Genomic DNA, 25603 nt, shown 5'->3' with positions numbered 1-25603 from the left:
ACTTCAGCACCTCTGTCACCAAAATTTTAAGTTGCTGACTCTGACGAGTAAAGGGTGGAAGGGTAAATAATGAGAATCCAGCTTCCATGATTATCCATCTAAGTTTTCTATGCAACTAGTGCAGGTATGTATGCATCACTGAAGATCAGACCTTGTCTATTAGGTGTAGAGGATAGTAGCTTCCAGACAGAAATCTAGTCTGTCCAAGTTAGGCACGTTGCATGTTTCTTTTTGGCAAGGAGTCACGACTTAATAATGAGCACTTAGGTTGGGAAAAACAAGAGCAAGGGACTTCAGGCTCCTTGAACTGCTTCTAAGCCTACTTCTCCTCCCTCATATACAGTTGTGTTGCTCTGATTCCAGCAGTTTGGAGAGGAAAACAAGAAAGAGTATTACTGCTTCTTCAACTACCCATCAGTGAAGTTGTGGATGCTCCATACCTGGAAGTGTTCAAGGGCAGGTTGGATGGGACTGTGAGCAAGCTGATCTAGTGGAAGTGTCCCTGTCCACGGCAGGGAGTTGGAACTAGATGATCTTTAAGGTCCCTTCCAACCCAAACCATTCTATGATTCTATGACCAAATAGGTGACTATACAGAAGATGGAGCCAGGTCTTCTCACAGGTGAAAACATGAGGACTACTGAACAAATATTACTCTAAGGAAAATTCTGATCAGACACTAAGAAGAAAAATTCTCAGCAGGAGTGTCACCAAACACTGAACGGGTTACCCAGAAAAATTGTATAAACTCTATCCTTGGAATTACTCACTCAGGTAAGGCCCTAGGCAACTTTATCTAATGATGGCAGTCCTCCTGAACACTGAATGAATCTTCTCAAACTGGTAAACCCTAAAATCCACATCCAACCATCATTCAAATGCACAAACTGTGGGCACAAATGACTAATGAAGTCACAGTTCTCGCAAATTAACTTTTTTGGGTTATCTGCTCTCATTCAGAAAGCAATGGAGCTTTAGCTGAGAGAGGGGTATGGACTTTACTAGAACAGCATTTGCAAGCACATATGAACAACTAAAAAGGCTGGGACCTGGAAAACTTTCAGGTTAAACTGGGAGACAGTGAATCTGCCTACAAGTGCTCCCTCCACATGGTTTACATCCTGGGAAGCCAATAGATTAGGCTGATAGATGAGACTTATGTGGGTTTCATTTCAGCATACTGGATTCCACTCTGGTTAAAGTGTGTTCACGCAAGCAGACATTAAACAAAGTAATGAAGAAAATAAAACAGCTGGGTTCTTCTCTAACTGTTCAAGCGAAATTACTATGTACCACTATAGTTAACAGAGTTACATATATATAATTTAAGCAGATGGTCCCCAAACTGCAGTCTTTAAATTCCTTGTTGGTCTACAGACCATGATAAATAGAATATATTTTTAAATGTAAAATTTATAAATATTAATAAGAATGCATGCAATCTGAGTATAACACTGAGTGCTCTATGCCAGAGCTCTGTACATCCAACCACCTTCAGAATCACTGGTTTAAAACTTGAGCAAACAGGCTACACTGACACAATTAGAATGGATTCAACACACAACTTTTTAAAAAACCTTGTTTACAAAAAAAAGTAATTTTTAAAAGACCTCTTCTTCATGGGGGGTATACACGTACTGCTGGATGTGTGGGCCTTATTTACAGTTAAACTTTGAGAATGAAGCTAAACTTGGCTAAGCAAGAAGAATGACAGATCATGTATTATTGCCTACTGAACTGTGATACTGCTATCTCTATGCAAAATAGCCTTCACACACTCTTGAGAAAAAATATCAGCTGATAATTTCTTTCAAAATATATTATAGCTTTCAGCTTAAAAATGTTACTGTGACATGCCCAGCACCTAATTTCTGAGTTTAGCTGAACTATTTGAATAAAATCAAAGCCTTAGGACTAATATTATAAATGACAGCAGAACCTATATTTCAAAGCATACAGGCAAAAAAGAAACTTTGGTGATTAAAATTAATTAGAGCTAAGTATTTGCTTTTAGCAATTTAAGATGACTCATGGGATAGCATTCTTGTAAGTTCTGTTTCTTGAGGCTCAGAAACTAATATCCTACTACTAGTCGTTCATAAATTATTTATGTATTTATTACTTCAAGTGGTCAAATTACTACAAATGAAGAAAGTATTCCCAGACATTTAATTTAGCTATTCTTAAAGAATATGACTGGTTAAATTAATATCTACTACATCACATAATTAATAGTATTCTTTCCCATGTCACAGCATCACCACAGTAATATGAAATTGTAAAAATGCTTACCATTGCAACCTTCAGGGACACAGAATCCATATTTGGCAAATTTGAAAGAGGACCCTAAGAATCAGTAGTCAAAGGGGGAGGAAAAAAAGGTCATACTAGCATATGGAAAAATGATAAGAAATAATAAATTCTACATGTAGTTCAGTACTAAATTGTTATTTGGGCCTGCTACAGGATCTTAAATGTTTGGAAACGGAATCACCATTATCAATACTGAAATGCTGCAACAGTTCATTTGATTTCTACTTTGATTTTTATGTCCTTTCAAGTCCTTTCCTTCCTTCCTTCTTCACCATTAAATAATAACCCCCCAAAAAAGCCTTCCACAAGATCTAGGATAAAAACTGAACTGCAAACTGGCCACATCCCTGTGGCGTTCCAGAATTACAGAGGATAAATTGCCTCTATTCATCTGCGCAGAATTCAAGGCTGCTTCCATGTAAACCTTCTGTACTGGCATGGCATTACATACAGTATATACATGCTGCCTTAAAACCCTAGTATATGCTGTAAGAATGTTGACTTTGCAGCCAGGCAGTCGTACAGGTATAAATGAAAATTGCTACATTCCATTAACGATCTGCCCTGGTTGATTTGAAATCTGTTTTAGAAAAGAAGATGGGCTCATGAACAGGAAACCAAAAAGAGTTATTAATCGTATTTATTTATTCATCTTTATACATAAAAAATCTGTCAAGTTTGGGCACTTTATGCAAAATTATTGGCTGAAGAAACAACATAAAGCTATCCAACAGAGTTCTGCTTTCTCCAGAAAACACTGTTCTTCACCTTCACAAAAGATCACAAAAGGACATAAGCACAGCTGAAGGGAAGAAGGGCTGTATTAACTCCTATCACACAACAACTGTAGTTCACAAGAAAGGAAGAACAGTTTTCAGCTCACTCAAAGAAATCTCAAGTTTTCACTTTTAGAATCTCACTGTCTTGGTGCTAGAATAGCTCTAGTGGTGAATAATGACAAAAGAAGAAACTATTTGAAATTACTACTAAACTAATCTGCCAGGTTCTCACAGAAGAAAAAAGGGAGTAATTACCCATTGCATGCAGGGTATTTATCCACTCCATGTATGGCACTATAGCATGCAATAGGAGAAACCTGAATGCTTCATGCACAGTAGGTCCAGTGTGTTCTAGGTGCAATGGAAATGGTATACATACTCAGTATTTGTGTTTTAAAGCCAGCTTGACTTTGACACTTTCTGAGGCATATTACACTACCTATAAAGTTAGTCTGAGAATGTACAGGATGTCTGTGGTGTATGGAGGCTGCTGATGGCACACAGATAAGCTGCACAGGATTGCTGCATACTAAACCTGCTAGGCTTGCTGAACATACAGTGCAAGGGAAATGTGTAGCTGCAACCTGTCAGGTCTCATAGTCCCGAACCCGTGTGAAAAATCAACAGATATTACTGAGCGTTTGCTTTCAGAAGCAGCTTCACTTGCAAAAATATTAGTGCCAAAATTCTTCTAGTTGGCAAGCATGCAGTATATCCTCGACATGCACATTACATAAGCTTACCTGTTCTGGTTTGTGTTGCTGCACTGAGTTATATATGTAGCTTAGACCAGCTCTTGTTAACACGTAGGAAGCTTGTTCATTTATGAGTGTATCTAAATGAGCTTCAATCTGAAATTTTAAGCGTAAGGTATTCGTAAAATGTGTGTGAGAACATTAAATAGAACAAGCTATGGGGATAAAAGGTCTAGAAGCACAAATAAGAAGGAGAGTGATCAACAAACAATAAAAACCACAAATACATAGAGCATAATTATTTTACCCATTTACATCTTCTATATTACAAGGAGTCAATAATAAAAATATAGATAATTCTTTCATATCTGACAGAGGAACCTAATTTTTTTGTATTTGTAAATACAACAGCATAAAAAAAAAAAACCCCACATAAGTTCTAATCTTTAAAATTGCTTTATTTTGCTATAGTTCTTTGAAAATACATGACGAAAATCATAGAAACATAGAACAGTTAGGGTTGGAAAGGACCTTAAGATCATCTAGTTCCAACCCCTCTGCCATGGGCAGGGATACCTCACACTAGACCATGTTGCCCAAGGCTCTGTCCAGCCTGGCCTTGAACACTGCCAGGGATGGCGCATTTACCACTTCTTTAGGCAACCTGTTCCAGTGCCTCACCACCCTCACAGTAAAGAATTACTTCTAACCTGAACTTCCCCTGTTTAAGCCTGAACCTCTTGTGCTATTGCTACAGTCCCTGACAAAGAGTCCCTCTTATTGAAAATACTGACAATGGCATGGCAGTTTTATGATAAACAAGAGACAGCCTTTCACAAGGAAAATAAAAGTGAAACTAAATCATAATCAGTAGTTATTTTAAATTCAATTCTGATAAATATGTATTTGAAAAAAGTTAACTGAAAGAATAGACAATGAAATTACAGCTATCAATTTTGCTTTCATTATCTTCATATGAAAAGCATCATAAACGTATTTTACATTCTTAGTATAATCTTTACTTTGCAGAGAAACCTAATCAATAAATCCAGTCACACCAGCAGCAACCATTTTTTGGCTTTATTAGTCTTAGAAAGATATTTGGGAATATACACATTATTACTTCATTATTACAACTAGCCCACATTTAATTTCTTTTATTTCCAATCCTAAAGAAAAGCAAAAATTGGTAATCTATCAAATTCTAGGAAAATGTAAGACTTCCATGTCTGATATTTTAAGAGTTCACCTTTTTACTTTTTTAAATTGTTTAGAAAAACACACTTTTCTTTTTAAATCAGGAGGGAAATCTTAATTTGGTGATTTTTAACTGTCTTAAGAGAGTTCTTTTTTCTATGAAAATGTTTCTCTTATTAAATATGCCATTCTATCTCCACTTTAATAACCTACTTATGTCTAATCTTAAAGACAGTTTTTCAGTCTGTTCCTGTATTTGTAAAACGCTCGAAGAAAGTAAATGGTATTAAAAGCACAACCTTCAATTCTACTGCTTATTTGAAGAATAAAACAATTGCAACATTTACTGTGAAAAAGAAACTGATAATGGAAGTTAGAAATGCCCCAGACAGTTTGGTGGAGTTGCCTGTTTCAGAGCTAAAAAGTGCTAGAAATCCTGATTAAGAGTAGAAAGCAAGAAATGGCTCACAGCCAATCTTTACTGATGCCTTGAAGTAAGAAGTTGTGACTTTCTTCCAAGTCCCCCAGCTCCAAAAGGTCTCCTGAGATAGACTGCAGAGATTTCATGCAGCAAAACTATAAATGGGAAGCAACTGAGTTTTCCCAAATCAACAATTTACAAACATACATTTCCATTTCAAAATGGTACCACATATAAATTACTATCCTGACAGATCAGGTGAAACCAAACAAATGAGAAAAGAAAGGTAGAAAGAAGGACTGAAGTAGTAATTTTAGCTATACAACAGTATAAACTAGATGATGATCTAGTATTAACTACATGATGGAATATAGTCAGCCATTTGGCTGTCTGAACTTTCAATTTCCATTTGCTTCTCCTCACACAGTTTGCAGATAATTAGTCGAATGATTAGGATAGCAAAAATATTCACTTACACAGGTTTATCTGCAACTAAACCAAACCAAATCTTTTAATCATTTTTGTCTGTTTAAAATGAAAGATGCTGTGTACCATAAACTTGGATAGCTGCCATTTGCTTATGGTCTCTGATAAGAAGCCCTTTTATCCCATTTCCCTGCTTTAGAATTGACCCAAAGTCAGCATTACCAAAGATAAGTATGTTCACATCACAACTTACAGTCTGCAAAAATCAGTAATATGTTCATTTTCTTTGGAGGCTGTTAAAGCTTACCTGAAACTGTAACATTTCTAGACGTTTGTCAGTGAATTCAAAGAGAGCCAAAGTAGTCCTCATCATATAAAGTGAATTTACCATGAAGGTTGCCATATCAGCTGTGCCCAAATTACTAGCAGACATAGTACACATCTGCAACAACGGATCTAGCACACAAGACAGAACCTAAAATAGCAAATACACAGAAAAGGAGGGGGAGAAATCATGTCACACAAGGCTTCTAAGCTCATTCTGTCTCTATCACGTACTTATTCCCCAAAGCAGAATTAAAAGAAATGAGAGTTTCCAACTGTGAAAGCAGTTTTCTGCTGGATTTGTCAGCAGGTTATCAGCTACCATAGTGATGGGAAAAGCATAAAAACCTTAGAAGAACAGATTCCAACCTAGCAGGAGGAAGAGTAACCCAGATTAAATAATTGGTAATTGAGGGTGTATTTACTTAATGGAGTAGTAATTGGATAACAGAATTTAGATAACTGCATTAAGAGTAGTACTCCATACTGTAATGTAATTTTTAAGTCACCCTCTTATTCACATTACAAACTCAAGTTTGGTAGAAAGCTCCAAAATGGAACCAGACAAAAAGATTAATGTTTCACCCATCTTTTGTGTACCAAGACTAACTTATACATACTTTCCCCCTGCACTCCTCTTCAGAGCAGTCTAACATTCTCATACCTGCACAAAGTCAGCTTGACGGGCATCCAGTGGAACAACAGATGAGTCGTGAGATGCCAGAACCTCCCGCAGCAAGTTAAGTGTCTGATTCAGTGCAGAGCTTGGGCCAAGATCAGGAGGTGGAAGTTCAACCTGAAGAACAAGATTATTGTTTTGTAGCTGTTTTATTTTTTTTTATTTCATTTACAGCAACCACCACAAATGCACCCAGTTAGTAATAAAATTACATGCAGCCATGCAGAGAAGAATTTCAACTTGACACTGGACAAACCTAGCACGTTTCAGACAATTGCCTGCAACTTTTAGCATAACCATCCTATTCTGTGACAAACAAGCAACAGGAATTTTTCCTTTCATTCAGACTATGCCTTTTTTATGCTAGAGAAACCCAAACACTACCGGTTTTGGTAGTAAAAGAAAACACCCCACCATTTGTTAGATTAGGTGCCAAAGAATAGCCACACTGTTGGCATCACTGAGCTGAGGACCTCCTATAGACGCTCCAGAATCCAGTGCAGGCAGAGCTCTGTGGTATTAAGGATACTAGGGCCACAATACAGCAGCTCTTGACAAGGCTGCACAGCCGCTATCATACTGGGTATAGAAGCTGCAGTCACAGATGCAACAGTCTTCATCCCTACCAACTCTGTACCTTAAATTATAAGTACGCAAATGAATTGTGCACAAGCTAACTCAATTACCCCTACACAAGCCACAACAATACTACAAGAACTGGAATGCAGGCCTACCTCAAAGGTAAGAAGTAGGAAGCACAGACGTTTAAAAACCAGAAAGAATAAAAGTTTGTATATGCTAGAGAAAAAACAGACTTTCAGAGACAAATTCTGGAAGTTGGAGCACCTGAAATGGACTGAAATTCTATGCTATTTTTAACACAGGCTCACTTTAGCCCTTCTTTGTAACAGGCAAATGCTCATTAAATGCTTCATAAAATGTTTACATAATTTCAAACCTAGCACAACTCTTTTTCCCAACTCACATTCCTCAGGCTCTACTCCAAACATAGTTGCATCTTCTTGTCTTCAATGTTGTCTCAAACAGCCTTCCTGCTGCCTCTAGATCCCTATTATAATCCAGGCTGATGGCCTAACTTCCTTATGCCAACAATCCTCTTCCCATTTGTCTCCTGCCTGTATCCAAAGGCAAACACAGATCTGGCTGGATCACGTGGGATTAAGGCATAATCTCTATCCAGAAGGATGCAGGGAGAATTAAGTTTGGCCAGGACTGGCCTGTGTCTCACTCAAGGTGTCTGGGTGCAGCAGAGCAAGGCAGAGGGCCCTTCTGCAATGCTCGTAAGACTCCAGCTCAACAGGAAAAGGTGGCAGCTTTAGACAGACCACCAAGCCAGAGGCAACATGTTCCACACCTTCCCAAATGAGCACTACTGATAAATAGCATGACATGGATGTCTGAGTCTCCAAGGGAATAAAAAAACCCAAAACAAAACAAAACAAACACCCAATAAAACAGGCAAAGGCTGAAAGCCGAAGAAACCAAGGAGAGTGTAACTGGCATTTTCCAAGTGGAGCATTACAGAGCCTTCTGGAAATGAATCTGCAGCTAATAAAGAACACTCCACCAGCAAAAGAAGAAACAACTCTCTTTCTCTGGAGCCAGGCCTAGCTTTCATGCTTTGTGTGGCTGGAATATTTGAGATACTGTACATGTGCCTACACTGTTACCAACACAGACAAAACAAAAACTTTTCTGCATCCTTCTGAATATAAAGTATTCATCTATTCTCACATTCCAAGAGATAGTATACTAAATTTGAGGAACTAATGCAAAACTAAGTCTAATAGGTTCAGAGAACAGTTATTTGGCCTAAGGAGTCTTGAAAACATAAAACCAGTATTCCAGCAATGAAGTAACAATAATTCAGAAAGAGGTACTTGCTCAGTGCTGATCAGCAGTAAAGTTTACTGAAATTTACAGCAATGACTTTCTTGTTACTCTTGTTATTATTAGGGGTATTGATTGTGTCCTGAACACACTGTTCTCAGACCTGAACTGGACCGTGTTCAGGGATATTTTGGCATTAATTTGAGACTAGAGTTTGATGGAGTTTTCACTTCCAACACACACAGAGATCATGGCAATGATAATTTCAGGCTTCTTTGCACAGAATTTTTGTCTCCTGAAATAGCTGATAGTCAGAAGCCTCTAAATTAGCTTCACTTTTCATTTAATCTGTTCTTTTTAAGTCCACTGTCTTCTACATGGGAGCAAGGAACAACATTATGGAAGAAGAAAACATGGCAAAAAAAAAAGGTTTAGATCATTAAGAGTCTATTGGGGTTAGTATGAAATTTCTGACTACTGCAATAGAGGCAGAATCATCAGTAAGTGGGAGGAAAATTAAAGCAGTGCTATATTAATTTTGAAAATGCAAAGTTTTTGCACATGAATATAGAGTTTTTTTCAGGAGCAAAAAGGAAAATTTAAAAACAGATACATCGAATTTGTAGAGGAACCTACCAATTTCAAGTGAGCTAAATCATTATTCTAATACCAAAAAAAAAAAAAAAGATATTTCGAATGTTTTATGTGTGCTGAAAGATTATTATAATTGATCCTATTTCCAGAAAAACAGACTTGAAATGCATGTGGAATTCTAGTTTTGAAGTACCTGCTTCAGACACAAGCCAGACAGGAGCTAACTAAAAAATTATCAAACATGATGTCCTGTAGCAGCTAGTTCAACAGCATCAGAACATACTCTAAAACAGTATTAAGTGTCTAATCAGTTATAATCAGCAGTTCAGTCATGCAGAAATGAGGCCCACCATATGTTCAGCCTTGCAAAGAAAACAAGAAGAAATTCCCAATTTTTAAAATCCAATATACAAAAATGAAATTAAGTCTCCTAAGATACAGACTTAAAAAACCTCACTGGCAGATTGTGGAGACAAAGCACTACAAACCTGGAACCTTGTAAAAAGGTATCTGGATGTATCATCCTGTCAGTTACAACTGATTAGCATCAGCTGCAGAAGTTCATTCTACAAACTGGGACAATATTCAACCATAGTTAAACAGTAGCAGAGTAAGAAACTTGAGTGCAGGTCTACCAGAGAAGCTGTCCTATGTTCTTTTAAGCCTTATTAGGGTGCTTCAGAGATCACCAAAGTAGGATGCATAATGGCATGCTTTTCAGCTATCAAGCTGGTCTTAGAAGAAAAGACAACAGAAAGATTCTTGCTAGTTCTTCTTTGTTCACACGGATGCATTCAAAACCACAACAGCAATCTGACCCCATCAACCAGCCTCATTTAATCTGTCCCATATCTGGTTTCCCAGAAACCTAATATGCTTCATTCTAACAGGAATCAAATTAGGAGGGAGAAGATTACAGTCATTCCCATGTAATGTTTTAATACTTCTCCCACTGACAAACTTAAGAGATAATGCAATCACAACATTTAATTTGCATACATATACTCTATAAAGAAAAGCATTAAGGAATAACAATCCCAAAACTTGATTTGGGGTACTCTACTAATAGTCTTCTAACAGCTCAGCAGATGACAGTTTAGTTTGGTGTAATCTCTCCTTCGTTCCCTTATGATAACGCTCATTCCATTTAATTCAATGTTTGCAATTGTTCTGGAGTAACACTGAAGTCAGAGAAAGGACAGGCGTGCTTGAAAATTCCCACGCTCCTAATATATTAGCTGGTCCACTAAAACATCCAGGCATAGGTTAGTCTAATAGGCTTGTTAAAATGCCTCACCAGTGGACTCATGGTATTAACCGACAATTCTAATACGAGAGAACAAAAAGAGCAGTCCACCCACTCCAGTGCATTAGCTGCTTTGAACTTTGCTACCAGTTTCACTGGAACATTTTCTGTTGTTCTGATAATTATTTTCATTGGCTGTTTTCTCATGAATTATCATCATCTGTAAAATGGCAATCTGTACCAGGCTGTTCTTAGTTAGATCCAGACAGTGAGTTATATAAGCAGAATCCCAAATCCCTGAACATTTGATTTATCAGCACAGGGTCAAAGGAAACATAAAAGGATACATAAGGATTGAACCTAGAATTCTGATCTGCTTTACTAGCATTGCTGGTAAGCCCACGACTAGGTCCATGAAAGCTGAAGAGAAACAAATACAAACATGATTTTTCAGCACAAGGGCACTAACATTAGCCAAAAAATATTCTGGATGAACCAACAACCAGAACAAATCAATTGACAAAAAAGCTAGAAAGCACTGGCAAGACCGCCCAACACTGCCTGTGAAGGGTAAGGGCCAAAACCACAAAGGAGAGACAGTGTTCGCAGCTGAGAACCTCAAAGCTGCGAATAGCATTTTAAACCCTGAAAACAATGCGGCTTTGCAATGATTCTGTTAACATGACAGGTTTCAAAAGTATCAGAGCCAGAGACTCCCTTGTGTACTGCCTTTCTTTGGTAATGAGGGACCTTATTTCAGGCAGTGTGCTAAATATCTCTGTTCCATAGATTTCACATTGTGGAGAGCTACTTGAGAAGTCTGAATGAGTACACCATAAAAAGGGTTTCTCACACAGAACAGTTAGAAGTTGTGAGGACTGCTGACTACCTGATTTTCAGATTGCAATCAGGATGCTTGAGATTTTCTGATGTAATGAAAAAAAACCCGTTCATAGGAAAATGCTTCTGAGCAAGCCAGTACGAACTCTGAAGCAACCAGGGATTTCCCTGTATCAATTACACTGATGGCTTGACAACCAACTGGGAGAATCCTGATCTAAGACTGCCTTTAAGTTTCCATACAGCTCCATGCCTGTGACACTCCTTATGTAATATGGGACTCTTCTCAAAAACAGAAGGAAGCTATTTTCTTGACCTAGAAAGAAGAGTGTGAAGACTCAGTTTCCCATGGTGGTTCAGAAATTAAATCCTAGGCAGTTGGAAGGCAGTGCTAATAAGCGAGGGAATTAAAACGTCTGTGGTGATGAGGACACCAGAGTCAGATTACTATCCTGACATTCATCTCCATCCACAGGAAGGGATCTTGAGGAGTTAGCATATTTAATGACACCTGGTTTGTTTTAAGAAAGCTCCCAACTAGCTATACTTAAGAGAAAGACTTGCTTAAATACTATTCTGGTCTACTAACAAGTAGATAGACTGTAGATATTAATTAGGCATACCACAGCAAGATACAGCAACATACCAGTGTTTCTAGACAATTCTCCCCATGCTACAGAACAAGAGAATTTGCACAGGGCTAGAGAGACTCCTGTCAAGTTACAAATTCACTAGTAATTATGACCAAGTCTTCTGGAATTTTGTAGCAATTAAGAAAACTCTTGAACTCTGTTTAAAATTAAATAAAAAGTCCAGAACTGATTTCCATTTAGAATTTCTTGCTTACGATTTTCAGATTAACAGCAACAACTGATTATACTAAGGGAAAGCTATCACTAAAATGGTGCAACTTACACAGGCTATATTCACCACTTTCCAATGATCTAAACAAAAGAGGCATTTATATTTCTAGAAATAAAAATATTCTCTTATTTAAGAACACCCTCTGTGTATTTTATTTCCAAAATCATTTAAATTTCCTTAAGAATCATATTTTAATCAAAGTAAAGGACAGCTGGTATTCTTTGAAACAGGATTATCAATGCCTTAAGACACAAAATATAAGCAAAAATAAGGAACCATGATTTCCAGACTGTCCAAGTGTAAAGTAATTTACTAATTTTACAAGTGAATATTCTCTTTGTACATAACAGAAGCAGAAAGGAAGTCTTTGCAATATGTAAGCACTAGGAGTTTGCTTTCCAGTGCTTTAATCTTCTCTGAAAATAAAAGCAATTTTGGAAGCAGCTGTAATGTGTACATAGTTAGCAAAATGCTGGTAAAAAGGATGGATGTGAAGAGACCCCTACTAATACATATACACAATTTTGGTCTGAACACATATTAATAATAAGGAAGGTTAAAAGCAACCTTGAGATTCCTCAAAATGTAAAAGCATTGTGACATTCACTACTAAATTAATGAAGACATATGAAAAGGCATAAAAGCTGGTTATCTGTATATTAACATACAATAAACTAAGTAACAAGAAAATTAGATTTATGATTGAAAGGGGTCTTTATCTCATAGAAACTAATGTTTCTCTGAGTGTAATTCAGCCTATTAATTTTTGTGAAGTAAAACTAATTTCAGTCATAAGACATCATCCTATCAATTCAGTACTCCACTCATAAAGGGTAATTACATAAGGTGCTTCAAAGGACTGGCTAAAACAGAACTACACATCAGTACAATATGATTCCTTCTCAGCCATAGAGTTGCCTCGTTGCTAACTCCTGAAGCACAGAGATTAATCAATAACTGTGGATGCCTTAAGTTACTCATATATCTGATCCTCTTCTGAGTCTCTTTAAGCTTTTGATCTCAATTATATCCTGAGGAAAGATCTTCATAAGGCATATATGCAATGTAAAATTGTCAATGCTTCAAATTTAATTTATAAAATGTGTTTACGAGAAAGAGCAATATTATGATCTTTTTACATTACATGGTAGGCTCGGTATGCCATTCACTATTTGCAATAAGGCATCACTGAAGGTGGCAGTGCAATTACTGCCTTTGTTTAATGTCAGTAAAACCAAATTTAAGTCTATTTTAAAACAATGGCAGCATCTAAAGCCAGTTACATCCAGGCTGGAGGCTGAAGGAAGGGCAACTAAGAGGGCAAGGAGGATTACACAACCTTCCCATAGTAATGATACAAAGAACACACTGTGAATTGGGAGAACACAATTCCTTTATCATTCCTTCTTCTATGCATCTCCAAAGTGAAAACAGCATAGCACCCAAAAGTATGAAGATCGTATTATGCAAGTAGAAAAATTATTATGGATCCTGTTTGAGTACAGATGTAAGGCCCAACAGAATAAATACAACAGAGCTAAATATAACAGAGATGAACACAGAGCAGTCCTACAAATTCAAGCCAAGAAAATTTATTTCCTTAAGCACTACTTTGACTGCACGCTCTTTGTAAGTACAGAGCACTCAAATACTTTTGCTAAAGTCCATCACTGAACAGTCAGTGAACACTTCCAGGGATGGAGCAGCCACAACTTGTCTGAGTAATCTGTTCCAGTGCCTCACCACTCTCATAGTAAATAATTTTTTTCCTAATATCTAATCAAAACCTACTCTCTTTCAGTTTAAAGCCATTCCCTCTTGTCCTGTCACTACATCACATCTCAGACAGGGATGCTGCATGAAGATGCGTGGGGATGTGCAGTCCAACAGTTTTCTTTGACTTTGCTTAGATTTTATCAAGGTGAGACTTAATGGATGGCTCCACCAACAGCAACATGATACGAATACAGCAGGGAGAAATTAGAAAGAATTGTATTTGTTACTGAACAATAAGAAGTTCAGTGAAATGCAATTCAAAGCAAGCAGCAGGAGAAGAAAAGATACCAGGAAAGTGATGCTGGCGTAGGAACAATTGCTTGCTATTACAAATGTATATTCTGCTTTCAACAGCAGTAATGTTCATGTGGCAAAACTATTTTTACAAAGAACAGAAAACCCCAAGTTTTGTTTTTACTTAGCTCACAATCTTGGGATATACTTTGTAACTTCAAGAAAAGTGTTATGCACATGAATAATTACCTACTGATCTGATGAGGCGTTAACACAAATTACCTAGATCGATCAGCTGACTTTGCTCTACCACACTTAGGGCAATTTCCTGATCTTGTTTCTTCTCATAGACTTTAAAACTATGCAAAGTGCTCTATAAACAAATACTGCTAACAACAGGATTTTAGCCATATTTTTACAAAACCAAAACTATTAAAAGAATTAAACTGTATTTTTAATATAATTTCATAGCTAAAACATATAAACTACAAAACTTCAGTTTTAGGAAAAGTTGGCATATAAAACAACTACTTGTCTAATAATCTTACTAGATGAAAGGGAAATGAAAGTGTGTTTTGAAACATGAAAGCTGTATGATTTTGAAACAAACCTTGTCCATTAGTTTACTTGCATGAAGACTCAGGCTATTAAAGAATATTTTCTTGCTCAACAAATGCATTTCTTCAATTGTTGTCAACAATGTGGCTGCACTGTTTCCTACAATACCACTGGAAACAAAATTAAGATTAATTAAATAATGTGAAGGTGGGGGCAAATATGACAGGGTCCAATACTTTAGAGTTCATTTCAAATACAATTATTTTCAAAGTTGAAAATTTACAACAAATAATTGCAGTGAACAGTCCTCCATATTAGCAGACAGATTCAGTCATTAGATGACTGTGAGAACAAGCATTATCAACTATGTCAATAAGCAGGTATTAAGTACAGGCTATCTAAAACTTTGCACAACTTTTTCAGTAGAATTCTAAAATTTACTGGATTTCTGTTTTGTTACTCTAAATCTATTTCTGTTATAGAAAACAGATTACATAAACAAAAAGGATTCTTAACTAGTCTCTCATACCGTCCTTTAGGGATAGCATCATCTCTTTTCTTTCTTCATCATGATGAATCCAAAAATACAAGAATTCATGCCTTTCTATTCAGAGTGTCAAGCTATTACACTAAGCATGAATACCACGTAAACCTTAAACAGCACTATATGACTGTGCTTCTTTTAGATATACCTTCTGTCTCAAGTAAAAATGCTTTTAAAGCTACAAAAATGGCAGTGAAAATTCATTGCATCATAATAGGACTAACTTAAACTAGTAGCTTGATTTTCAGAATATCATCTTGTTGCATTTAATATATTATTTCTCAAACTGCGTTTTCCCTTCATTAATCAGGTACACTTCCTCTATGTAGAGGAATTATTCCACTGAAGGTATTTCGGTGGTCTTTACATAATGTAACATTAAGACCGAATGCAAAAGACCTTTCATTTTAACATCACATTTTCAATTGCATCCAGCAATTGGGAAACACTAACTTCGGAGACAGAAAAATGACAGGAAAGAAAAAATATATATATTTTTCTTTACAATAAAATTAGGGATAGGTCTTACAAGCATCCTATCACAGACCTGCAATGACAGCAAAGAAAAAATATATATATTTTTCTTTACAATAAAATTAGGAATAGGTCTTACAAGCATCCTATCACAGACCTGCAATGCCATCATAATGAAGGATTTTAAGTACAGTGGTAGGTGCCCAAGAACCACTTATCCCAATCCGCCCAACATCTAAATGTCTCTTCAGACAGTAAAGAAGCTCAAGTAGTAATATTTGTGATTCAAATTCTCAACAATTCGATCCAGGGCTGCGGAGGAAGATTTTTCTGCTATTGCTGTCTCTAACCAAGGTGAACTACTGCAAATACCACAATGTATAAAACCAGCAGTTCTGTATTTTCTCCAGTTTTTGTGTTCCTGGTGGAATCTGGAAGGTTGGAAGATGATTGGGGTACCTTCAACAGTGAGATATGGAATGAGACAAGTACCTTCCCAACAAAAAAATCCAAGTGCATGATTAGGAAAAATGGTATCAAAACAGAGTAGTTTGAAGAAGAAAAGAAAACTCGAAGTTCTAGACATAATTTAATTCTAATATTTTCTCAAAGAGGACCTGACTTCGTCTTCTTAAATAGTTTATGTAGGGGTTTTTTGTACACTATTTGTATCTACACAGAACAATAAGGAAAGTTTCTGCAGCAAATTGGTGCTATTTTCCAAGGAAGATCTGATACAGATTGAGGAATGACAACATATAAATGGCATCTGCTTGCGATCATGCATGTTTCTCCTTGATTCTGTAGTACAGAGCAGAAAAAAGCCATGAAATACTCTTTTTATTTCAATCCTTATATATACAATTAAAAAAAAAAAAAAGCATCTTTAAACATACTTTGTAATTTTGCATACCTGATTGTATGGTGATAGAACTTGAGAAGATTAGAAATCTTGTACAGTAAAACTGCTCCTGGCTCAGCAACAATGACCTGCTCAATTCTAACCTGCAGAATAAAGAAATACAAACTTCCTTCAGGTCATACATTTCAAAAGCCAAAGCCTATGATTTCATTTGCAATACATGTCTGATTTTTTAAAAAATAACCAGGAATAAATTTAAGAAGAGAATGTCAAGTTAATGGTAACATTCTGCTTGAACCAAAATGCTTCTTGGTTGCCAAGCCTCTGGGTAGAAAACCATCAGATGTATATATTCTTAAAAAAAACAATCCTGTTTACCAACACATTGTTGTTGCAATTTGTTATTGAAAATTTCAAAATAACGAGATAAATTGATGGATAAATACCAGTACGTACTGGAATTCTCCCCAGCACTGAACGGCAAGAACAGCTGCAAAGTTGCAAAATCCCTAAACTACAAGTGTTGATCATTAGCATCATGCAGCAATTCAGAACATGGAAAATACTAGGTATCCTACCCAAAAGACAATTTCACCTGGATTAATTTCTCCTTCACTTCAAGGAGAGATTATATAATCTTTTATAAGGTATAAAAATACTAATGACCAGCTATGTTGATTGATTACCTCAGCTATGAGATGCTGGCTACACAGACCAAAACAGTGCTGACTCTCTTCCCAGTTGAACAGTTATGTCTTGTCTCCATGGTACACACACTCTTAATCCACTCATAAAAGGCTGCCCCCAGGGTCAATCTTTAGGCACTTATGAAGCAGTGATAGACGGTGACTTATCACTGCACTGTTCTCCCACGTGCCTGCGTGTAAAAGGCCTACACACAAATCATCAGCTGCCACCCACCCTCCAAATTTATCTGTCTGCTGTTCAATGGAATGCGATGTGCAGCAGTTCCTTCATGTCAGAGCCAGCTGCAGGGAGAATTAACTATGATTATGCTTCCTCAATTCTCTCCCTCTGCATCTAAGTCAGAGACCAACAACAAAGAATATTTTTTGACTCTTATTCACAGTGCTCAATTCACAAAGTTAATTTCAACACTCGGGTGAAATTTGCTCTTCAATGTGTATGTATATACAAAGGTATATATGCAAACACCTCTCTCCAGTGTCGCATAAGATGTCATTTGGGCAGGAATGCCAAGTATAGTCAGGCGAGAAAGTGGAAAATCAAAATATTGACACAAAAAAAAGCAAAAGCAATAAAGAAAATAATTATGAAATAAAAAAAAGACAGAATAGACAGAAAGAAGAATAAAATCCAAAATATTTTGGAGTTAGGAAACAAAAATGAGAATTTAAAAAAAAAAAAAATAAAAGCAAAGTGGAAAAGAAGCATTGCTGCTTCCCATACAGAAGTCTTCACTGCAAAGGAGAACCAAAATTTGCAAGTACTCAACCTAACCCACTTGGGGAAGTCCTGGGCTTATGAGTTCTTACTGTTTCTTAATCCTATGCATCCTGCAGTCAGTTGACCATAAAAGACTATCTGAAGTCTACATAACACATCAAAAACATTTTCTTATTTTGACCTCATCTTCCTTCTAAAGTGAAAGTCTGTGGTAAAATATACCACTAATGAGTACTCAGGATTCACCTGGATGCCTAAAACTCAAAGCAACTATCAGTAAGAAATGCAGACAATTTATACTGCATATAAGCATAATCCTTCTTCAAAAGTAAGAGAACTGCATCATATTGTACATTCACATGGAAAAGCATAAACCAGTAAGAATATTCTGCATAATTCTTTAAGTATTTTAAAGTGCTCATGGAAATTCTATGACTAGGCTTTTATCAGGCTATTTTACACTTCAACATCAATTCAAATCAAAGTGACAGGTTTGCAAACATCAGCAGAAATCCACTAGAAAAGCAATATACTGTGGTGCCACACAACTACAAGAAACAGTGTTTTCATGAAATTAATTTTCCCAGTTATTTTTCTTACAGCGGACAATCTTCAGAACAATGTATTGTAGAAAAGACTCCTCCAAACTGAGTCTATTTTTGTTGTTCCTCTCAACAGAACGGCTTGCAATTATCTAACTGAATTGTATGAAGACTTTTCTGCTTGGTTTTTTTTTTTCTGCTTGGGTTTTTTTTCTGCTTTTTTCCTTATGAAACATTTCCACAGGAGAAACAATAAGTACTACATATTTTCTTTTGGGAAGTCTAGACTGGCAGTGAATTAACCTAAGTTGCATTCTATTTCAATACAGAATATAATGAGAAATCTCTAATTGTTCTTTTAATTTTTTCATTTTTTCTAGTACAGTAACTAACAACAATATTTCTGGGGATATTTCTACGGACAGCAGAAGCACAACAGTGTAAAGAGTTTGGCAATCAAAATGAAAGGTATTCTGTACCAAACTGTACAAACCACAAGTACTCAAATCAAGACTAAAACTCTCTCTGATTTACACAAAGGTTTGATTCCATCCCTAATTACTTTGTTGGAAGGCACAGAAATACTGAACTCAAACATCAACATTCAGTAGTAACAGAACTAAAGCATGCAAGAAGAACACAGAAAACTTGGAAAACATCTTATAAAAAAAAAAAAAACAACAAAAAAACCCCAAGATGTGATAATAGTTTGTTTGTCTAATATGACAGGTGGTTTTCAACAGGTCAAAAACTAAAAGCTGTGAAAGATGATCATACTTTTATGGCAACAGGCACAAACTGAAACACAGGAGGTTCTGTCTGAACATCAAGAAATGCTTTTTTACTGTCAGGGTGACACAGCACTGGTGTAAGTTGTCCAGAAAGGCTGTGGAGTTCAAAAGCAGTCTAGATAGTCCTGGACAACCAGCTCTGGGTGCCTTCACTTGAGCAGGGACTTTGGACCAGATGACCTCCAGAGGTCCCTTCCAACCTCAACCCTTCTGTGATTCTGTGACATTCTAAATGGCATTTTCTTCTTATCCAGAACTTTACATATAGTATTCAGAGCCTATCTATTAACATTTGAGACTAAGTATTTGACAGATGGACACAGTTGTTATAGCTACAGCATCCTACGAGAAATTTATTGTAATAGTATTTAGTAGAGTAGATTTTACTTCAAAACTACTTTGATTTATGCAGTGCATGGTCAGGCAATTACTGGTATCAGCTTCACCTTGATTATTTTATTTTGTGCTTACATGAAGCACATTCAATAAATGAGACAGTCAATCATTTGATGGAAATCATTATTAAGGATTTCTATCAAATGGGCCTCCTAATCTGACTAGGGCTGTAACTTAAAAAGACACAACTGTGGAGGGATGTGACAGAAATACAGCAAGCCAGGGTAGCACGAAGATAGTAAGTAGGAAACAATTTTTCATGGTCTCTTTCAATACAAGAGCTGGAGTTGCTAAACAAAACAAAACCAAAAGGAGTTGGCCTTCTAGAGAGTTAAAATGTGCACCTCCCTCCTGCAGGATATGTCACGAATACCAACATTTTGTATCAACCTGACACATACATACAGTAGAAATCTACTGAGGTCTATTAAATACAAACACAGTAGCTATGGCTCACCGAGTCCTTAGTAAGCCCACAAACAGGTGAGGAAACTACTCTACAGAAGTATCATGACACACCTGTGTAGCCTGTGTGCTTTCCCCTAAGCATATGGTAACGGTCACTGTGAAAAACAGGGTAGTAAATCAAATAGACTTTTCATTTGACCCACTACTGCCATTCCTATAGACTTATCCCAGAAACAATCTTTTGTATGCAAGCACTCCCAAACTTAGGAAAAAGAAAACAAAATCAAGATGCAGACTTAGTATCCTAGTATCTCTTACTATATGGCTATTTAACACAGATATCTGTGAACTACAGAATCTTTAATTTTGAAGGCCTTTATGTTTCTCAAAGTTGAAAATCTAATGCTTAACCAAGAGTATTGAAAATACATTGCAGAGATGGGGACACAGGTTCTAGGAAAAAAAAGAACACAACATTTTTTATATTCAGAATGCTAAGAAAACAAGATACTTCACCTTCAGAGGCCTGCAGACACCTTCTGTGATGTGCCCAACTACTTCTTGAATATTTTCTTCCACACCTACAGTTAATGTAAACACATGCTAAGATTATGCAAATGTAATTCTCTTTTCTTCAAGACTGTAAAACAAATAAACAAATGCAGAAGATACTCCTCCATAAAAAGCATTATGAACTGCAAGTTTTTTCCTCCAAAAGAGTAGTTCACACCTCCACTGAACTTCAAATCTAACCATTAAGAAATAGCTGCACAACAAAACAGAATCCTGAAGAGTCATTACCTTATCCTATGCAATTGCTTTCTAGCACAACATAATGCCTGGGGATTTGAAGAAGGAGCAAGGAGAAGAATAAATGATCTAGCAAGAAACTGTCAGAGTAATGGTCAATATTAGCACTTCATGAAATTAAACAGGGGAAAAAAACAAATAAGGCCAGTGAGATGCTCAAAGAGCAACAGTACAAACCCATTTTGAAAGGTCTGAACCGTAAATACACGTGTCTGTCAGCATTCAGCGCTGATGTGCTCGTGGCATTGTTATAAATTAAATGACATATGTACCTCCACACTACTGTGTGCTGCAGCATTAGCAAATGCTTCCTCCCCAGCAGCAATTGAAACTCATCTTTCACAGAATTATATACAAAAGAGAATATTGTCCTATCTTATCGTGGAACACAAATGAATTGTTGCATGGCAACCAGTACTGTCATAAATCAATCAAACTGAAAGCAACAGATCTTCAAGCTCTCACTTCAGTAACAACTCAGAATAGATTTATGGAGAAAGCAATACTTTAATTCTAATTTAAAACTTGTCAACAGGAGTTCATCTTCAGATGGGACCCATGCAATGAACAGTAAACAAACTGACTGTGACATGTGATAGAAATCAGGTGACCTGAAGCTATATTTTACAGATTTTATTACAGACTAAGAGAGATTACCTCTGACAGTAAAAATTATCAAAGATCTGTGCCAGTACCTCTTTACACCAAGCTACGTGAAAAGCCACATAGCAACTGAATTCAGTGTGGTGGCCATAAGAATTTCAGCATATTAAATTGTCAAGGTAATAAAAATACGCTTATCTGTCCGAATATTGATATCAAGGAAGAAACCAAGATGACAAACCACAAGATGCATGGTCTGTTATGCAACAGCTAGCTCCCAGATACACCCTAGCAGTTTACACTTTTTTTTAGTAGGAACAGTCACACTTTTACTGTTCATCAATATAACAAGCACCTCGCACATATTTGCAATAGCGTATCTAGACCAGATTGACGTAACAAGTTGTTGTGCATGAAAGTTTTAGCTGAAAAAAATATACAAGTTCAAATACCAAAGGACATGGAATTACAACCTTTATACACTGCATTCTTGTGCCTTCACATGTATTTTCATGTCCCATTAGAATATTTTAGATTCAGCAAACAGTAAGAAGAAATCTTCCAGCACAATGGGTTATGCAACTGTTGCAAGTTTCAGTACACCACACTGACATAAAAGAATCATGGAATAAACAATTCTTAAGAGACCCAAAATCACTTTTAGGAAACAGTTCATTACTGAAGCTATGCTTCTGTCTGCCTGCTATACCATTTGTGTATCCTACATGTTTGTGTACCCTTCTGTAAGAGGAAGATCTTTCTTGGACTTTGTTTGGCTTCTGCTCTCCAGCTGGGTTTCTGTAACTCCATGAAAAAATGGGTTTCTACTGCATCCCTTAAACAGAATGCCTGAAATTCTTCCTTCCTTTCAAGTACAAGATTTCTGTAAGACTAGAAGGCTCCTGTTAGCTGAATACCCACACTCCAAAGAAGAGAACCAGATGCTTTATGCTTGTCCAGTATAATGCAAAATAGTTAAACTTCTCTGAAATTGTTTTTCGTGCTTAACATTTTAATAGCATTTTTGGTCAGATTAATTTTAAACAGTTAACATTTGCAAGCTTAACATTTTAAAACTTTTTAAAAGGTATTCTTGAATACTTGATTTTGGGCTACATAGTTTGTTCTCTTTTAAAGTAAAAACTGGGACAGGAACACTTCTCCAACAACGTGGCATTCACACAGTTTTTCTTCCACTAGGACCAAATCCACCTCTATCTCACCCCTAAATTAAAATAATAAAAACAGTTCCATCTGCTAAAAGCTACTCACATTGAAATTAAAAGTTAAACATTTGACTGACCTAACTTCAGAACCCCAGTTACGTGTCCTTACCTGTAACAGTTGCTTGGGCTCCCTCTATAGGGAACAGGGAAAAAAACAAAACCAATCAAACTGGTGGTGAAAGTCTCCAGAAATGCCTACATTAGATTTAACTTTTGTTGGGAAGATTTGCCCTCTGGAAACACAAATCTCTGTTGTAGCCTATAACTGCAAACAAAAAAGATGTCCAATTCTTAAGTGGCTAAGTGAAATGAAGTCAATCTCTACTTGAAGCCTGCACAACAAGACACCTCAAGACTGTGCAACAGCACAGGGAATTCAACTTGAACCTCTCAGTACCAGAAACACTGTACTCACTGAATAACCACTACAAACTCAGGATCTATATTTATATAAAGCACATAATCTCAAAGTACTTCATAAGGCTGTAGTTCCCTCAAATGTTTCTTGTTAAATCTAGGGGTATCCCATTAAGTAATGTTTTGTCTTGCAGACCTTATTGCATAACCATCCTTGTCATCCAAAAAATTTCCCAAAGATGCAGAGGTACCGTGAACAGACAGCACCTCCCAGGCTTTGCTGCTCCCAGTATGAAGCTAAGAATCTTTTCTTACATTTCTCTGGAACTGTACAACAGTGATGGCAAACCCATTCCTGGACAGTTCAGGAAAACATATTTTTCCTCCAGACAGATATACTGAATCTCTTGTTTATACTCAACTCTTGGGAAAAAAAGTTCTGACCTGGTGATTTAAAAAAAACAAAAAAAAATAATAAAAATTCCTCAAAACTTTTATATGCTCTGTATTCTGAAGTAGTTTGATCTATGGCTGAAATGCTCTTCGCGTATCTACTTCCATGGTAATAGCATCTCAGCCTGACACCCTGCTAGAAGGACAAGGAATTTAATAGTTATATAAATCACTGCATGAAGAGGTAGGAATTTCAGAACAGAATGAAGGCCTGGGCAACAGCAGCAGCCCAGTCAACAGCAGAACCAGAAACAGTAACATGCTCCATGGGGCCAATTTGTCCAGAAGGACTCCCCAACTACAGAAGAAGCATCAGACATTCGCCTGCACAGGACTGCTATGTCTTTTTCTCTAACATTAAACCACCACATGGCCTGCTTTTCCATCTCCCTGAGATAGCGAGTAAATAATATTAAATTCACTTCTATAGTACACTCTAACCGTACGTAAAACCCCACACTGCTTCAGTTTGATTTACAATAGTTCCTAAACAGTTTCCTTGCTCATACCGTTAATTATGAAAGCCAATTAATACTGATTGATGAGAAGCTCGGCGTGACCTGGCAACGTGTGCTTGCAGCCCAAAAAGCCAACTACATGCTGGGCTGCACCAAAAGAAGTGTGGCCAGCAGGTCCAGGGCAGTGACCCTGCCCCTTTACTCTGCTATTGTGAGACCTCACCTGCAGTACTGTGTCCAGCTCTGAGACTACCAACACAAGAGGGACACAGACCTGCTTGAGCAGAGGACTAGAGGAGGGCCATGAAGATGATTAGAGGGCTGGAGCACCTCTCCTATGAAGACAAGCTGAGAGAATTGGGTTTGTTCAGCCTGGAGAAGTCTTTGGGGAGGCCTTATTACAGCCTTCCAATACCTAAAGGGGGCCTACAAGGAAGCTGGAGATGGACTTTTTACAAGGGCATGTAGTGACAAGACAAGGCAGAATTTCCTCTGACAGACAAGCCTACTTTGACCTCTGTAATCCTATATTATGTCACATGACAGAAAAAAAATTACATTACACTTGTAGCATAGAAGAACGAGAATTACAGGGAGAAGGAATTCTATTTTTAAAAATTACTAAACAAATAAGCAAGGCATAATAGGAATACTCAACATATCAATAAGCAACTCTATGGCAATGTTTTCGGAGACATATGTATTCATACAATTTACAGACAATTTTTGAACTCCCAGCTACAGTCTAAAATGTCCCTTTGAAAACTTAGTGTACATCTATTATAAGCATAGTAAAATGAGAAGAATACATTTTGAAGTAGTCTTTGTTATGGGCTTTCTTTTGATAAACTGCAATCACCACCTATTCTGAAATTATTTCTAGGAAATCTAAGCTCAGACTCTCATAACTGAAGTGCAGCCCAAAAAATTTATCACATTTTCTGACTTATCACAGACTTAACTTTCTGTCACTTCTCAATTTATGTTTTAAAATCTAGTACTACCTTCAATAGTTACAAGCTTTAACATAGCTTCTAGGTGTTCTTTTTCAGAAGCTGTAGCTTGATGCAACCAGGCCAGCATGTCTCCTACGTACCTAAAGACAGAAATTTGTTTAAATCAGCAGTTTATGGTGTCAGGGATTCAACGTGCCAACAGGCAAAAGAAGAATTACTTCATATACTTTCTTGCTAGTACTGTACCTCAGAGGATCATGGGAGTGCATTTCAATAGGGCGGGGAGTACCACCCAGACCTCCTCTAGTGAGAGCATCTATAAAGCCACGGACCACAGCACTCCTCCTAGCTGTTCCAAACTCATCCAACGTGTACCTGTTATGGAAACATGAAAATGGGTAAAACAAAACAGTTCACCTCATCAGTTTACTAGCTCAACTTCACCCTTAATACAAGCAACCATTTTTATAGTTCTAGGAATCTTGCATCAATGTTTCT

At 36.9% G+C, this 25603-nt stretch overlaps 1 protein-coding gene across 1 annotated transcript in view; it reads right to left on the bottom strand.

Moving 5' to 3' along the window:
* The window catches only part of COG6 (component of oligomeric golgi complex 6), a 38346-nt gene that overhangs the window by 4973 nt on the left and 7770 nt on the right, over positions 1–25603 (bottom strand). The window contains exons 6-14 of the mRNA XM_010011194.1: positions 25352–25480; positions 25154–25245; positions 20759–20823; positions 16729–16820; positions 14850–14967; positions 6820–6951; positions 6139–6306; positions 3836–3943; positions 2293–2346 (exon numbers count right to left, since the gene is read on the bottom strand). Of these exons, the coding sequence (XP_010009496.1) occupies positions 2293–2346; positions 3836–3943; positions 6139–6306; positions 6820–6951; positions 14850–14967; positions 16729–16820; positions 20759–20823; positions 25154–25245; positions 25352–25480 (958 nt within the window). The remainder of the gene's footprint in view (positions 1–2292; positions 2347–3835; positions 3944–6138; positions 6307–6819; positions 6952–14849; positions 14968–16728; positions 16821–20758; positions 20824–25153; positions 25246–25351; positions 25481–25603) is intronic.

This window comes from Nestor notabilis, unplaced genomic scaffold, assembly GCF_000696875.1.
Source record: "Nestor notabilis isolate BGI_N333 unplaced genomic scaffold, ASM69687v1 scaffold11530, whole genome shotgun sequence".
NCBI classification, from domain to species: domain Eukaryota; kingdom Metazoa; phylum Chordata; class Aves; order Psittaciformes; family Psittacidae; genus Nestor; species Nestor notabilis.
The sequence above is the reverse complement of the archived record's forward strand: the minus strand, read 5'-3'. Positions and strand labels throughout refer to the sequence as shown.